The following is a 16269-nucleotide window of genomic DNA, read 5'->3' as shown; positions in this document are numbered from 1 at the left end:
AGTATTAACACAAGTATTCTTCACTTTTTATTCTTATTCTTCTGCTGTTGAACTCTCAAACACATGATATGATCATAGGGTGTAAGAGATCAAAATTCACAATGGTAATTCTCCCGATCCTGATTCATTATGCACTCATGCAATTTTACTAAGATTCTGACAGTTAAATATATTTTTTCGTGCCGAAATCAAACGTAACCAACATGGGTTGAGTTCATGCGCTTTGTTCTTTTGATGACTTTATGTTCCAGACTTTTAACAGGATTCCCTAGTCCTTGCCTACTTTGTGCTAGAAATGGAAAGAGCTTACATAATTAAACAGTTGCAGTGTTATACGATTTCATAATTTATCTGATATTAAGAGATTTCTTTTTTAATTGGTGGCGGTATTCTTGATACAATATTTGATGTTCAAAAATGTACTCTATACTGGTGTCATCGTAATTCCCAATAGGATTACAGATGAAACGCATTGCGCTCGAATTAGTACAAAACGTTTTGGTTACTTGACAAGCTTTTTCATATTAAATGTTGTCAAAATAACATGCCCTAACTCTATTGACACGAAGTGTTCTAAAATTAGGGTCTTTTGCACATTATAGCATAGTTCTTACCTACTCTCCTGTACAGTATGTGTAAATAGTTGCATTTTATCTTGACTTAGCTTCTCCATAATGTGTCTCTGAACTTTTAGTGAGCGTGTATCCACAAAAATTTGCATTGTGTCTTGGTCGGTCCATTTCTTTTCCAATCATCCATTGCGTCCTTCAATGACTCCATTCAACCATGTTGTTCTCAGGAGTTCACCTCGTCTTCCATACTTTCCATTTGGAGGAGAACCATGACTACCTGTCCATCACAGAGAACGAAAATTTTCTGGTTCCAGTAGCCCGCCTGACTGGCTCCGTGCTGCCCCCCAGTGTCAAAGCGGGGCTTTTTGGGAATTTTAGCGCTCAGCTGCGATTCATATCAGATTTCTCCATGAGTTATGAGGGATTTAATATCACATTCTCGGGTAAGACAACGCCTTCAGGTTCTTGATTGTATGAATTTATATGCATGAATATACTGGTTAGATGCATCAGTATTGTCTTGTTTGAAAGAGTGTTGAGTATGATGCAGAGGGGAGGCTGACATTGACTATCCACAAAGTCATGTACAGTTTATTTTTCCTTGCGTTTCCATAATCATTTGCCTGTTGTCTTTCCAAATCTGTAGAATATGACTTGGAGCCTTGCGAGGATCCGGGTGTTCCGGCTTTCAGCAGACGTACAGGATTCCGATTTCAAGTTGGCGACTCGCTTGCCTTTTCTTGTTTCCATGGTTACCGACTCGAGGGAGACAGCAAGATCACCTGTCTCGGTGGAGGCAGGCGAGTGTGGAGCAACACACTGCCCAGATGTATAGGTGAGACAAAAGAGTATACACACCAGATTATGGCAACTCAAGACAGATTACCGGTATATCATTGCACAGCTTTCCAAAAGAACATTCTGTTGCGTCTGTCTGTCTGTATCTAGGTGCCAACAAACTTTTAGTAGCATTTTTTTTCTGTCAGTTTGAGAGACGCATGCAACTGTGACTCACACTGGTGTGCGGGAAAAAGGGTGCAGAGGCGCATTTCTCGAACTTTACTAACAACTCATTATTATCTTGAAATCTAAAAGCTAGTTGTCTGTGATGTCACGTGGATATTGTGTGCGCATGTGTCACAAGCTCCTACGGTCATCGGGGAGGCGGAACAAAAAGAACAAGAGACAGTGGAAACAGATTGTGCTGCAGTGACACCAGTGCGGTTCGTGCCGGAGCTGCATGACAGAGTGTCCAACCGATGATGATGATGATGGACTGACTGACGGATGGTCCTAAAATATGTAACCCAACGGTTACGACTGTCCACAGTCAAACACGGATCCGGAGAGATCCAAATCTCCACTTTGGCCAGAGTTTTCAGAAACCTTTGTTTTGAATGAAAAAAATATTCGGGAGACGTGTGGATGACAGGGCAGACTGCAGAAAAATACCTCCCTTTTGCTAAATACCCAGACACGTGCCAACAAGGCCTCAGGTTCAGACCAGACTGGCTTTGAGCGGAGAAGAGGAGGGGCTCCTTCTTCAGCTCCGACAGGAAAAACCATTTGGTTTGATGTACGCTGTTGTCATATTAAATTTGTTATGACATGAGACAATTTGATGTCAAACCCAAATGTTTTCACTTTACAGTAAACACTGTTCCAATATTTTTAGAGGGGACCCCGGGGACCTAACTGAGTTCAACCACTTTGTAAATGTCCCTCACTTTCGCTCTCCTGCCTTGCAACAGACAGTCCATGGGGAGATCATTAGAGCATAATAAAACTCAAGTTACTCCCGTTTTCCCTATTTTAATTTATCCGTGCATATTTTTAAAAAGTCTCTTGCTTACCTTGTGTTTCCACCTCAATCCTTCCATCTGTCATTCTACAATCAGTGTGCTTTTTCTATACAGTGTATTTACCCATTAATGCTCGAACTGTTGGATTTATACTCTCTCCTCGGGTGTCATTGACTTAGATATTATGAACATGACATATTCTTCTCTTCAATATGTATACGGCATACCGCTTTGCTCAGACCTCACAGTTTTGTCATGATGTTGGCTGCAGTCATTCTTTCAAATGATAGACTTCCCAAAGGTTAACAAGTGTGCGCAGGGAAAAGTCCTCACTCTAGTGGATCAGCAGAGTTTTATAATTGACTGCAACTCAATTTGGGTTTGCAACTCAAAGGTCCAGTCAAAAGGGTGATCACCACATTACAAGTGTCTGCAAGCTGATATCACTGTTTTATTCTTCAGAGGAATAATTGGCAGAACGAGTGCCGTGTGTGACTGCTGGTCAAAATGCTGCGGCATTCCTGAAATCATGCCCTGAGACCGATATGGAGACCTGATGCACTATTTACACTTTGATATCAAGGAAACTTGTTTGGAACACATGCAGACGAGCAAATTTGCTGCTATTTCAGTCATTTCCAAAAACCTCTGATGTCCTTTTCTGCATTACATTGCATCTAAACTGGACAGGTTTGGAAAAAATTGTTTTGGATTGCAGCAAACTTGCACACAAAGTAAAGTAAGCAGCTAATAACGTGGCTTTATGGATGTCAGGCTTGTTGTGGACTAACTATATTACTGGAATACTTTTACTGGACCCTTGTCGACGTAATATGATCATTGATGATGGATTATGAAATTGTGTCGGACATTTGAGGATGAAATGGTGAGTTGCACATTTTTTGTGTGTTAGCGATTGTTGTGACTTAAATGCTCACCGAGCCTGCAGATATGATTGTATCTTATAATGTTTTGGTATCACTAGAAGCTGCGGATACTCAGTTTTCTAACCATATATAACATGCCCAGGAATGCTTTGAAGTTGTTCAGTATGTAGTGAATGTCCCGCGTGCACGACGCCATCGGCCGACGGGTGGGCCGATGGAATGGCAATGGGCTCCTATCTCCTGTTATAAAAGCGTATTTGCATTCTGCGCAAATACAAATCACGCGCATGTTCAGTAAATCAATTGTCCCTGCAATCCTTGGGCACAACTTTAGGTGCACATGTGCAGGATGAGCTTTGGTTTTGTGTCATCTACACTTTTAAATATATTCATCGTTCATTATCTCATTGTGGTTGGTTGGTTGATTGTCATGACTTTTGTCATGTAGGCTGTGTTGATGTTATCATTAAGATGTGTTTTCCGTGTCCCCTGTCACCCCTTGAGATGGTCTTTCACACAACACAAGAAAGCCAAACCAGACATGTGACTGCTCAGATGTGATACTCATTTTGATCCATGGTGTGTCTGCCCCTCCCTGCCTTTATTCTGTTGGTATAGCTGAGTGTGGAGCTACCTCCCTAGGACCAGAGGGTGTTCTTGTCTCCCCAAACTTCCCTTCCAACTATGACAACAATCATGAGTGCATCTACCGCATCACCACTGAGAAGGGAAAAGGAATAAGGCTGAAAGCTGAGAGCTTCGCTCTGCAAGATGGAGACTATCTCAGGGTATTTGTGCAAATACACGTGCACGTTTGTGTGTACACACACAAAGACACGCGCACGCATACACACAACAAATGACTTTGAATGTAGATTCTTACATAGAAAGCCATTACTTTAACACTTTTACAAAACGCTGTTACTGTACACATTTAACCTTTGGATTGTGTTGTGTTGTTCCTGCATGAACAACAGCAACAAAAGCAAATGAAATGTAGATATCTACAAAAAACAACTTTATAGTAAAAAAAAAAAAAAAAAAAGGCATACTGCTCAATTCAGTGTAAAAGGTCATTCGGTTCCATTACATTACATTGTGCCTCTGAAAATTTTAGCCAACGCCTAATCTAGAAAGCATAGTTTGACAACACCGGTTAATATATCATCGCTGTCCTGTGAAAAACAATTATGTCCATTTTTTTTTCAATTTTCTTATTTTTACCTGAATGGTGTTTCCACGTTACAGACATCGCATTAACGTGAAAATATATATATATTTTTTTTCAAAAATTGGACATAAGTGTTTTTCACAGGACAGTGACGATACGTAATAAAAAATATGTCACTTACGGTATTCTAATTTGTGAGGATTATTCTATTAATCAAAAATACAGAGAGCTTTGCAACATTACAGCTTTTCTATTGAAAATTAATCGTTAGATAATACACCAGTGTCAGTCTTTTTTATTTTTTATTTTTTTTTGGGGGGGGGGGCTAGTCCACTAGAATATTTGTCTTGCCAATTCATGGCTCGGCGTAATCCGCAAGGTTCGGCCTCCTGTTGGACTTGTTAACATGCTTGCAGCAAAAGCACAAACACCCCATCAGAGGTGCATTAGCCATGTTTCTATTATCACTGATTGTGCTCCTGCTCAAATAGCCACAAAAGCTACATGAACGCATGGAAAACAATGGCACTAAAGGATTGATTCTTTCTCTTTTGACCCTCAGCACATTACCTTCAGTTACTGTAGAGCTGGTGGGTTAGCTCAGCATCCCTTTATCCCTGTGTCCTAGCTGGATTACTACCACTGCAACATGGAGCTATTCATATACCTGTTTATTCTTCTTCCAAAAAAAGGTCAATCCGGAAATATCAACTACCATTTAGCCAGAAGTGCAGCACTCAGTGAAACTAGTGTGCGCCTTTTATTCCAGCCTACTACCTATTACCATTTCTTTTTCTCAGAATAAGAAAATAATCATTTATGTGACTGTTTCATCAAACTTGAGGCCAAATATTTAGTTAGAAGTGTACTACAGCGCTAACTTTTTGTCCCAGTACTGTTAAGACATAATGAAGTGGTTGACAAAATGTGTGCCAATACCGCAACCCTGAGGTCAAAAAGGAAGATTAAGACATAAACCAAGTGCTGGAAATTCTGTATGAGAAAAGGGTCCATCAGACAGAAGGATCAGGGTGGCACATTGTGACATGATGATTTATGAGCTGCAGGGCTATTCATTAACCATACTGATTTTTACACAAGCACAGAGCATGAGAGAGAGAGAGAGGGAAAATTAGGAGCTCGTGACAGGAAATGGGATGGTGTTTGCAAGTGAGGAACAAGGAAAATCATTTGAGCATGTTTTTCTAGATTGACTAATTTCTCTCCATTGTATTAAATAGGTTATGTTGCCACGCCCATTGTAAAATGATCATTCATCTTACACACAACATTCACCGTCTTACACCAAAGCAGGTTATATTTGGATTTAGGCAGTTTGACACAAATTAGTGTCAAACTGCCATATATATATATATATATATATATATATATATATATATATATATATATATATGTATATATATATATATATATGTATGTATATATATATATATATGTATGTATATATATATATATGTATATGTATATATGTATATATATATATATATATATGTATATGTATATATGTATATATGTATATGTATATATCTATATGTATATGTATATATCTATATGTGTATATATATATATATATATGTATATATATATATATATATATATATATATATATATATATATATATAGATATATATATATATATATATATATATATATATATATATATATATATATATATATATATATATATATATGTCTTTATGGATCTTGCTTTGTGCACAAAATAGGAAGGGACCTCTCCCCAAACTGTTCAGACAAAGTTAGGAGCATAGAATTGCCCTTGCACAATCATCTGGTATGCTTATCAGCATTTTATTATAGTTGCGAAGGGTGGACCACGACATATTAAACGTGTATTGCTTTATGCCCACATTAGCATAATTGAATAATTAATATATTATTCACATACTAAATATATGGCTTAGTTTAATGTTCCGAACGTTGCAGTGTTTTCAAACCTTTTAAATTCAAGATTTTACCTTGTGTTATACTTATAAAGTGTGACCCAGTAAAAAATGACTGATTGACTAATTTAATGGCTAATAGATGAACACAGAAGCCAAGTCACTGTTTTAATTAACAACCAGGATATTTCTTGTGACAGCAAACACTTTCCATTAATTGATGCAAATAAGCTATGAACGGAGCAAACAAAGATGAATTAAAAAAAACTTTTCATGTCCAATCTAGCCGAAAAATATTATACTGTGATTAAAATTATTATAATACGATTGCTTGCTTGAATGAGAACATACTTTGGGATGGTGGCTGTGCCAGAAAAGAAATACAAAAGAGATGTGTATATTTGTCCAGTTAATTTATTTTCATTTCAATTTCCACAACTTGGTCAGCAACCACTACATTTGAGTAGAAAGTAAAAGATTTAATTCAAAGCATTTCTTCGTAATGTTTTTACATACGCTGGGAGGTGTGGCTGGCCTTCTCACAGGGGGCGTCCTTCTTAAACCCAGGGGACCGGGGGCCTCTGCACCATGACTAGGGTCTACCCTGGTCACTCTGGGCCGGTGGTCTCTGTGATGGTGGTGCTCCCTGTAGCCGTGGGCTGTCATTCCTCTCAGCATGGATGACTTTCCTCATATGGTTTCTCTGTGCCTTGCCATGTCTTTTTTAACATAGTTTATCAGGTTGTGTGTGTTTTGTGTGTGCGTGAGCGCAGGCATGCTTGTGGTCTTTGTGTATGTTGGGGGGGGGGGGTCTTCTTTTTATGTGTTATTTTGAATGTTGTTTTTTTTTGCACAGCACCTTGAGTTGCATTTGTATGTATTAACCCATTAAGGACGGGAGCGCATAACCGCGTTTCTACTTTCTGCCACTAGGGCCGGGAGCGCTTTTGCGTCTTTCTACCCTTAAAGCCAAGAGAGGGTCTACGTAATTTTCTATTTATTATTTAATGATCGGACTCTTAACCAATGAAATGCATCAGAATAGACATCTGACGGTGTCGTGAGTCATCGGAGGATATCAGTAATTTTTTCGAGCAGTAATGGCTGACGCCGTCGATCGCGGCAGCTCTGAAATAACGGCAGTGATATAGTTGACGCGATTGTGGACTTTGAACCAGTAGAACCACTCAAACGTGATATATGATTAAGATATATGTTTGTAGATCATGACAATATCGATGTCTTTGTAACAGAAAAGAAGATGGTAATTACCACTCAATTTAAAAAAAAAAATAAAAGTAGTGCTTTTCTTGCACTGACACTTTATTTTTACCTCTTTGATTGAAACAGTAAAGATGAATAAACCCGTGTCTTTGTGAAAGCCACATCTCCAAGCTCTCAAATTCTGTTGGAATTAGCTTTCAAAGTGCTACAGTGGTGAGATATTAATTAGATAGAATTCCAAAGACGACCTTAGGTTTTGGGGAGCTGTTGAGCCAGGCGCTTTGAGCCTTAATGGGCTAAAAGTGCTATATTCATAAAATCTGGTTAATTGATTGATTGATTGATTGATTGATCCCGCGACCCTTGTGAGGATAAGTGGTTTGGCTAATGGATGGACGATAGATATATTGATTGATTGATTTAATCTAATGTTGACTATATGGTATTATTTTCACAACATGATGTAAAATGTTGTTGTCTCTAGCACATAGTGTCAGTGGTTGTAGTGATCTCAATGTAATTACCTTCTTGTAAATTATTTACCACTTTTGGAAGATATAAAGATACAGTAGGTGCACTTTTTCCGGGACATTTTTAGGTAGTCAGAATTAATTAGGGACATACCCCTCTATCTGCAAGCATATCATCACCAATGTGTCAGTATGTCCCACAATGTCAAATATCTTATAGAGGATTGATACTGAAGACTAGGAAGCTTCCCTTCAAGGAGCAGTCAAATAGCAACAACCTCTAATTATTCGGTAAATGGCACTTTTTTGGTATTTATGTAAACTAACTTAATCACATAATCACATTGTAAACTTAGAAATACAGTAGTTTGAATCTCCACTTGAATTTAATCATACCACTGTTTAAAAGTACTGTATGTTGATATCTCAAGTTAGGAAACTATCGAAGTTATCATGTTGTCCTACTAATAATAATGTGTTATGATTGACAGGTGTATGATGGTGAGAACAGTTCATCTCGTCTCCTTGGGAACTTCACCCGGGAGGTTATGATGGGCCATATTATCAATAGTACCTCCAATCACTTGTGGCTGGAGTTCAACAGCAACGCCTCTGGAACAACTCAGGGTTTTCACCTCACATATACGAGTGAGTTAAGTCACTATCATGCACACAGTTGCAAAAAAAGGATGCGAGTCCTTTAGGAATTGCCTGGATTTGATTCTTGCATAAATGGGTGCTAAAAAATGTGCCCTATAAAAAAAAATTTGAGTTTTATCTTGTCAAGAAACATTGCCTGGTGTGAAGTATGCCTCTCACAAAAGAGCTCTCAGAATACCTACAATTAAGAATTAATAACGTGCATGAACATAGAAAGTATCTCTAAAAGCCTTGATGTTCATCTGTCCGTGGTGAGACAGATTGTCTATAAATGGAGAAAGTTTAACGCTATGGCTACTCTCCCATGGAGTGGCCGTCGGTAAAAATGACTGCAAGAGCACAGTGTGTGATGCTTAATGACGTGAAGAAAAATCGTAAGACTTGACTTCTCTGACTCAGACTTCTCTGGCACATTCCAACATCTCTGTCGACAAATACACAATAAGTTAAATATTAATCAAGAATGAAAGTCATTACAGGACTCCTTGGTAAAAGCCACTACTGCCTTAAAATAACATCTTTACAGGTTTGACCTTTTCAAAAAAGTGCTCGGAACTTCCACAGCACTACTGGCAGAGTATTCTGAGGACATCCATCCATCCATCCATTATCCATACCGCTTATCCTCACAAGGCATATGAACCAAAATGGTGTTTTTTGGATGGAAAACCAAAGCTATGTGTGTGGGGGAAAAAGCACAGCACACCACCATCAAAACTTTATCCCAACTGTGAAGTCTTTCAGTATGGTAGAGTTGGCATCATTGTTTGGAACTGCAGTGTTGCCTCAGGGGCTGAATTCATCGCTATCAGCGATGGAAAAATAAATATCCTAGTTTATCAAGGCATTTTGCAGTAGAACTTAAGAGCATCTGTCTGTCAAATGCTCAAAAGAAGAATGTATAATGGAACTAGACAACGACCCAACGGACAGGAGTAGATCAACAGCAGAATGGCTTAAAGAGAAAGAAAGTACGCCTTCTAAAGTTGCTGAGTCAGGGTCCTGACTCCCTCAAACTAATTGAGTTGCTGCAGCATCACCTCAGGAGATCAATTCACACCAGATATCCCAAGAACATTACTGAACTAAAACAGTTTTGTAAAGTGCGAGAATGGTACAAAGATCCTCCTGACTCTTGTGGAGGTCTGATATGCACCTACAGGAAACATTTGGCTCAATTGTCATTGCCGCCAAAGGAGGCTCAAGCAGTATTTAAATTCAAAGGTTCACATACTTTTTCCACCCTGCACTGTGATGTTTACGATACGTTGTATTCAGTAAAAACATAGACATATGATTGGGTTTTATTAGTTAAAAAAACTGTCTATTGTTGTAATCATTTATGACAAATGTATGTAGAAATACAGCTAATTCCAAGGGGTTCAACTTTTTATGCTACTATGTACAGTACATACATACATTTAACTCCAAAATATATAATTCTTCAAAAATCATGCAATTATTTGTTTAAAACTGCTTTCAGAAAGGGCGTGTGGAGTTTGCATGTTCTCCCCGTGCATGGGTTTTCTCCGGGTACTCCGGTTTCTTCCCACGTTCCAAAAACATGCATGGTAAGTTAATTGGACACTCTAAATTGCCCCTAGGTGTGATTGTGAGCGCGGATGTTTGTCTCTGTGTGCCCTGCGATTGGCTGGCAACCAATTCAGGGTGTACCCCGCCTACTGCCCGAAGACAGCTGGGATAGGTTCCAGCACGCCCCGCGACCCTTGTGAGGATAAGCGGTATCGATAATGGATGGATGGATGCTTTCAGAAAGTATCATTTTTCCTTACACAAATATCAGGAAGTAGAGGATTGGTTACTGGGTTAAGCTCGCTTGGTCAAGTAATTCCTTTCACTGTTATAGCATAAGAAAAGGTGTCATGTACTACAAATCTCTTGAGTATAGTCTTTCACAGTCAGGAAAATACCAATTTCTTACACTTCTGACAGGCGCAAAGAGGCTCGCTCTCAAATTTCCAGGCAATGTCTGCTGAGGGTTGAGCCCAAAGTGCAGGAGTAGCAGTTGCAAGCTACCAAAAAATATATATATCTATATAAATTCTTAAAACACAGCCACATGTTCATTCGGTTTGAAGACCATATTTCAAGAGGGCAAGAGCAGCTGTCTTTTAACTCAATGTGGCTTTTAAAAAAAAAATTTACTGAATGACAAAAAGTGGTAAAGCCGAATCATCAATGCTGGGAAAGCGGCTGGTCAAACAAGCAAATGGCTGACATCCTAGAGTGACCATGTGGTGCTCTGGAGGAAGAAGCTGGTGTGATGGGTTAAATGCAGAGGATACATTTTGTGTTTGTCTACATTTTAAATAATAGTGAATTTCATGACAAAAAAAGGTAAGAAACATAAAGAATATTTTGGAAAAGGGTTTATACTTAGCATTTGATTTTTATAGCTTTAGAAGATAGTATGGAAAAAAAAAGTGCAGTATTAGCAGTTAGGATGGAGTTCTTGGAATAATATCTCAATTGGACACATTGTGTATCGTAACATTTTTTCCTATTTCCTTAACATTGTTCTCTTCTAGGTTTTGACCTGGTACGGTGTGAAGAACCTGGTGTCCCCAGTTATGGCTACAAGATCCAGGACGATGGGCATTATGCCAACACATTTGTCCTTTACTCTTGCAACCCTGGCTACAGTCTCCATGGAAGTAGTACACTGACCTGTCTAAGTGGGGACAGACGTGTCTGGGACAAACCACTTCCATCCTGTATTGGTTCGTATGCCATTTGACATATCAATATATTACAACAGATTTGTTATTATTATTAAATTAATTATTATTACAACATATGTATTCTTTGAACGGGCCACGCATCTTGTGTAAAATATTAATTTAATCTGTCGTTATTAAACAGTAAATTGTATTGTTTTAATGAGCTGTCATTGTGTAGCTTAGGTATAATTATGTTGTAGTAATTAGGAAAAAAAAACTGAAAACTGGAGCCTAAAAAAAATAAAAATGTTATTATGTTATATTAAATGAAAAATCGACACATTAATGCTAAACCTTGCCCAGATGTGCCACAAGTCTTAAAGTGTGAGAACTTGACCAACATTTTTATGTGCACCCCTGGTAATAGTATTTGGGCAAGTATAACTTTCAGCAACATATTGAAAAAAATCAAACAAAGCTAGGAATTATGGTGAACTTGGTTCAAAATGTTATGAACTCTACTAGTACATTTCAAAATTTGCGCACTGAACATTGAACTAGTCTGCATAGAAAATGAACTTTCCCAATAGTGGATCTTGCTTTCCACCTTGCGCGTGTGAGTCACTGAGTAATGCAAAAAATAGGAAGTATTTTGGAAGTAGCTGTGGTGCCAACTCTGGAAAGCAAAATACTGGCCTTCAGCAGCTTTCATGCCCAAGGCAACCGTGGGCCAAAAGGGATTTTGTTACCAAAGGGTACCAAAGCATCCAAGGACTGTGTGCATTATGAATTTGTATTTGTCCTGCTATCAAGGGGCCGCAGGGCCTGTGCTTTTATGTAGAACGCTGCCCAGTGTGGCCAAGACCAAATATCAGCCACTGGCGCGTGTTTGCCCAACTGATATTGCTCTCCTGATAAAGCCCTTTGACCCCACATGCTCACTATCCATGTTCATGTGGAGGATTTACATTGTTTTTGCATCTTACATCCAGTAACTCATTCCTACATGTTCTAGCTATGACACAGACCTGCCTGACTGTTGGAGTGATGCCTAAGTCTCACTCTACACACTAACTCTAACGCTCTTAGAGACTACTTCACCACAAGAGCGCTTGGCATTCAAAGCTTGGAGCTTCCACCTCACCAGCCCTGGCTTGCTCAGTTCCAGTTGTTGGAGGGAAGCAGGGACACACTTCACACATTTTACCGATCATTTCTGGCCAGATGTTTAGGCCTGAAGCGAAACATGCATTGGAACACAGCGCAGAAGTAACCGACTCGGACACCAGTGTGCCCACCAGCTTTGACGAAGCCAAGACTCAGTGATTTTTTTTTTCTTTATCCCTTGTTCAACGTGCCTCCTGCGCACCATGCTCCAAGGGCTCCGTCAACACATTACCAGTCGGGTAATCTTCACTAGTGGATCCGAAAGTGCTGACACAGATACTTATTGATCCCCTGTAATTCAGATTTTACATTTTCATACATTTAACTCAAATCTTACATTGTCCAAGATGTGCATTTATTAGTGTAGGGTACCTAACATAGACACATTATTGATCCTGGGATTATTCATATGGTAAAAATATGTGAACATGTAAATCTTCAGTATTGCTTGTGCCATTTGTAGTCAAGAAAACCTCACAGCCAAAGATTCTACAAACTGGAATGTTTTGTCTGCTGGAAGTATCATTTCTGATCAGGTCACTTCATCCCCCATGTCACACATAATTTGGTTGGTATCTGGAAGCCCATCAAGAAATACAGTATTCCCTCCTAGTCAAAGTTCATAAAGTCTGCTTGTAAAATATTCACTTTTGCCTGACTTTAATTTGTGGCTTTGCATATTCAACAAACGAAAGCCTGTAAGCATTCCTACATTGTTAGGACTGTGTGGGCTCCTGGAACATTTTAATTTGGAATTCCCAAATGGCGAACCAAACATTGTGTCTCACTAACCAGCTTCCGCACCTGAGCGCTCAGGGGCAGGACATGGTCTGATTTGGTTGCTAATGGCAACTACAACGGATAGAGGAATGCATACACTTGTGGGCCTAATACATGTGTGTTTGAAGGTGTGCATTGTCCCCGTGTTTCTTCACAGTCCAGCATTAATTTGCAGTTGCTTTGTTGCCGTCTTATTTCAGGTAAGCCAACAGCCAGGAGGATACTTGCTGGCAGGTCCCTGGGCTAAATACCTTTGCATCTGCCTCCTTTGTTGCTCTTTGGGCCATTTATCACATTGCCTTTATGGTTGTCCCACTCCCTGTCTGTCTGGCGCAATCAAATGTTTGCTTTTACTGCCATGTAGATGAGGTGGTTTTGGCGAGACCCATCTTTTCGCAAACTGAGTCAAAGAGAAATTGTCTTCACCATTCTCATTTTGGGAAACTGTCATCTACATGATATGTGTAGCCATGTTGCTCTCCCTCTCAATTTTTTCTTAACTGGGAGGCAGCCATGGCAAAGCAATGAGTTGCTTTACTGAAAGCATGATGGTTCCTCTAAATAAAAAAAATATTTAAACTTAAAACTTAGAGACATTTAAGTTCTTTCCAAACCAAGCTGTTTTCTAATCACAGGAGATCTGCTGCAATGACTCCTAACATTCTGTCCTTTTCTTGCTATTACCTTGGACAACTCAGCGCAAAGAAAACAAACACACACAAAATTCCAGTTATCTTTTGTGTCTTAAGTTAATTTTTTCCTGGACTCTTACTCTTGCACTCCTCGGATATCCTTCCAAGAAAAACACATACTCCGGCAAGTCATTCACCAACCTTGAAAGACTAAAGCAGGAGCTTTGGCAATTCAAGGTTGATTTTACGAGTCAAGCCTGTCCATACTATTTATTTATTTCAACCTTCATACCGCTTGGTAATTTACAGACAAATAGAGAAGAAGCATCTTATCGAGCTGAGCAGCTTAATATGGCTTTAAAAAAAGACTCCACTACAATTATTGATACTAGTAATTGGGTGAAGACAATAATGAGAAGTCTTAAAAGTGTGATTATTTATAGGCTTATTGTCATTAGTTGTGAAAGAGGTAATGTTTGTACACAACATTTCTTACGTCTTGATGGATTAGAATGAGATTTACGGTTTAGAAGGTAATAAGTCAGCAACTGCATCTGCTAAGTTTGTTGACTGTCCAATCTAAGACAACGGTTTCTCTCCTGATGGTCATAAGATATATTTTCTTCTATAAAACAACTGGAAACAAAAGACCGTATTAGCTGTAAATCGTACAGTAGGTAATAAAAGCAGTGTTTGACAATGTCAGTGTCTTGTCCTTGCAGCGGAGTGTGGAGGTCACATAACTGGAGCAGTGTCTGGACGAATTCTTTCTCCAGGATACCCTGCCCCATATGACAACAATCTCCATTGTACCTGGACTATAGAGGCAGATACTGGCAAGACTATCAGGTAACTAACTCGAAGTTACTTACTCTTACGATTCATTCAAATGCAAGAATAAGTTAACCACTGTTAATTGTAATTAACTGTTAACCAGTGGGTAGTCTTCTTCTACTCAAACGCTTCCTCTCTTAACATTCCTATCTTAAGTGGGTGCTTTGTTTTGGAATAACTGCTGCAAAACAACAAAAGGCAAGAGATGGAAGTAAAACATTCTGAGATTTTGTTAAGAATTTTTATTTTCTCCTCAGCCTTCACTTCATCGTCTTTGACACTGAGATCGGCCATGACATCCTGAGAGTTTGGGATGGGCCGTCTGGGCCATCGGATGGAGGCATCCTTTTGAAAGAATGGTCCGGTCCAGCCTTACCTGAAGATAGCCATTCAACCTTCAACATACTTACACTTCAGTTTGATGCTGACTACTTTATCAGCAAGCAAGGCTTTTCCATCCAATTTTCAAGTGAGTGTGCTCATCTTATTTCCTTTAGTACTAAATAAATATGTCAATGGCTACGTTTACATGGACACATTTATTCGGATTAAAAGCCTGATCGGAATAAAAATGCTTCATGTACACACCACATAAGGAATACTATGATCTTATCAAGCCCATTCCAATCAATATTTTATTGTTTATATTTATATTTTATACATACGAAATTTCGGAACAAAACCATCTATACCGTCTGTGATGTCAGTATACGCATTTCTGTTATTCCTGGAAGCCAGTAGAAGCAGAGTGATCGAAAGACATGGCGGGCGCTAGACTGAACTGGCCTGTATCTCCATTAGGGAGTGTTAACTCAACATAACAGCGCAAATGGGGAAAAATACGCAAAATAATACAAACTTTTAAAAGAGAAATGGATGGAGCGATGTTTTGTTGACACGAAAGTCACTAGGGCTTCTTCTTCTACGACTATTTCCGGTATATCTGGTCAGTCTGCATATGTCAAAATAACTTCCGATCAAAAGTGTGATTCATGAACACGCAAGTCCTAATCGGATCAATATTTTTAGTGTCCATGAAAACAGTGCATCCGATCATAATTTTAATCCAAACTTTGATCAGATTAACGAAATGTTGTCCATGTGAATTTAGCCACTAACTGACTTAAGAAAACAGAATGCTATCCCATAGGGCTCACTAATGAACAGTGCATGTGGAAGCGATAAAGTTAATGTTCAAATAATTATATCAACAACACCTGTGGTTGTCATCACACACACGCTGACTCATATTTAATACAGTATTTAATTGGTTTTCCTCTTTGTTTTTTTTAATTAAAAAAAATACAATAAATAATTGAATTACCAGTGCCTTAGGACACATACACACATGATACTAAGTCAGAGCACTCATGTTAAGAGTTGTTTACTTTTGTACCCAGACTTAGTCCCCCAATGAGCTTAAACATACAGCCCAAAATTGTTCATACCATGGCCCAATTATGAGTA

At 38.8% G+C, this 16269-nt stretch overlaps 1 protein-coding gene across 1 annotated transcript in view; it reads left to right on the top strand.

Moving 5' to 3' along the window:
* LOC147149956 (CUB and sushi domain-containing protein 1-like) overlaps positions 1 to 16269 on the top strand; it is a 434959-nt gene that overhangs the window by 314304 nt on the left and 104386 nt on the right. The window contains exons 23-29 of the mRNA XM_086024950.1: positions 800 to 1015; positions 1219 to 1407; positions 3880 to 4049; positions 8540 to 8696; positions 11258 to 11449; positions 14691 to 14817; positions 15060 to 15271. Coding sequence (XP_085881076.1) covers positions 800 to 1015; positions 1219 to 1407; positions 3880 to 4049; positions 8540 to 8696; positions 11258 to 11449; positions 14691 to 14817; positions 15060 to 15271 — 1263 coding nt within the window. The remainder of the gene's footprint in view (positions 1 to 799; positions 1016 to 1218; positions 1408 to 3879; positions 4050 to 8539; positions 8697 to 11257; positions 11450 to 14690; positions 14818 to 15059; positions 15272 to 16269) is intronic.

The sequence above is a fragment of the Filicampus tigris genome, chromosome 3, assembly GCF_054856515.1.
Source record: "Filicampus tigris isolate MCC_2025a chromosome 3, RoL_Ftig_1.0, whole genome shotgun sequence".
NCBI lineage: Eukaryota > Metazoa > Chordata > Actinopteri > Syngnathiformes > Syngnathidae > Filicampus > Filicampus tigris.
The sequence above is the reverse complement of the archived record's forward strand: the minus strand, read 5'-3'. Positions and strand labels throughout refer to the sequence as shown.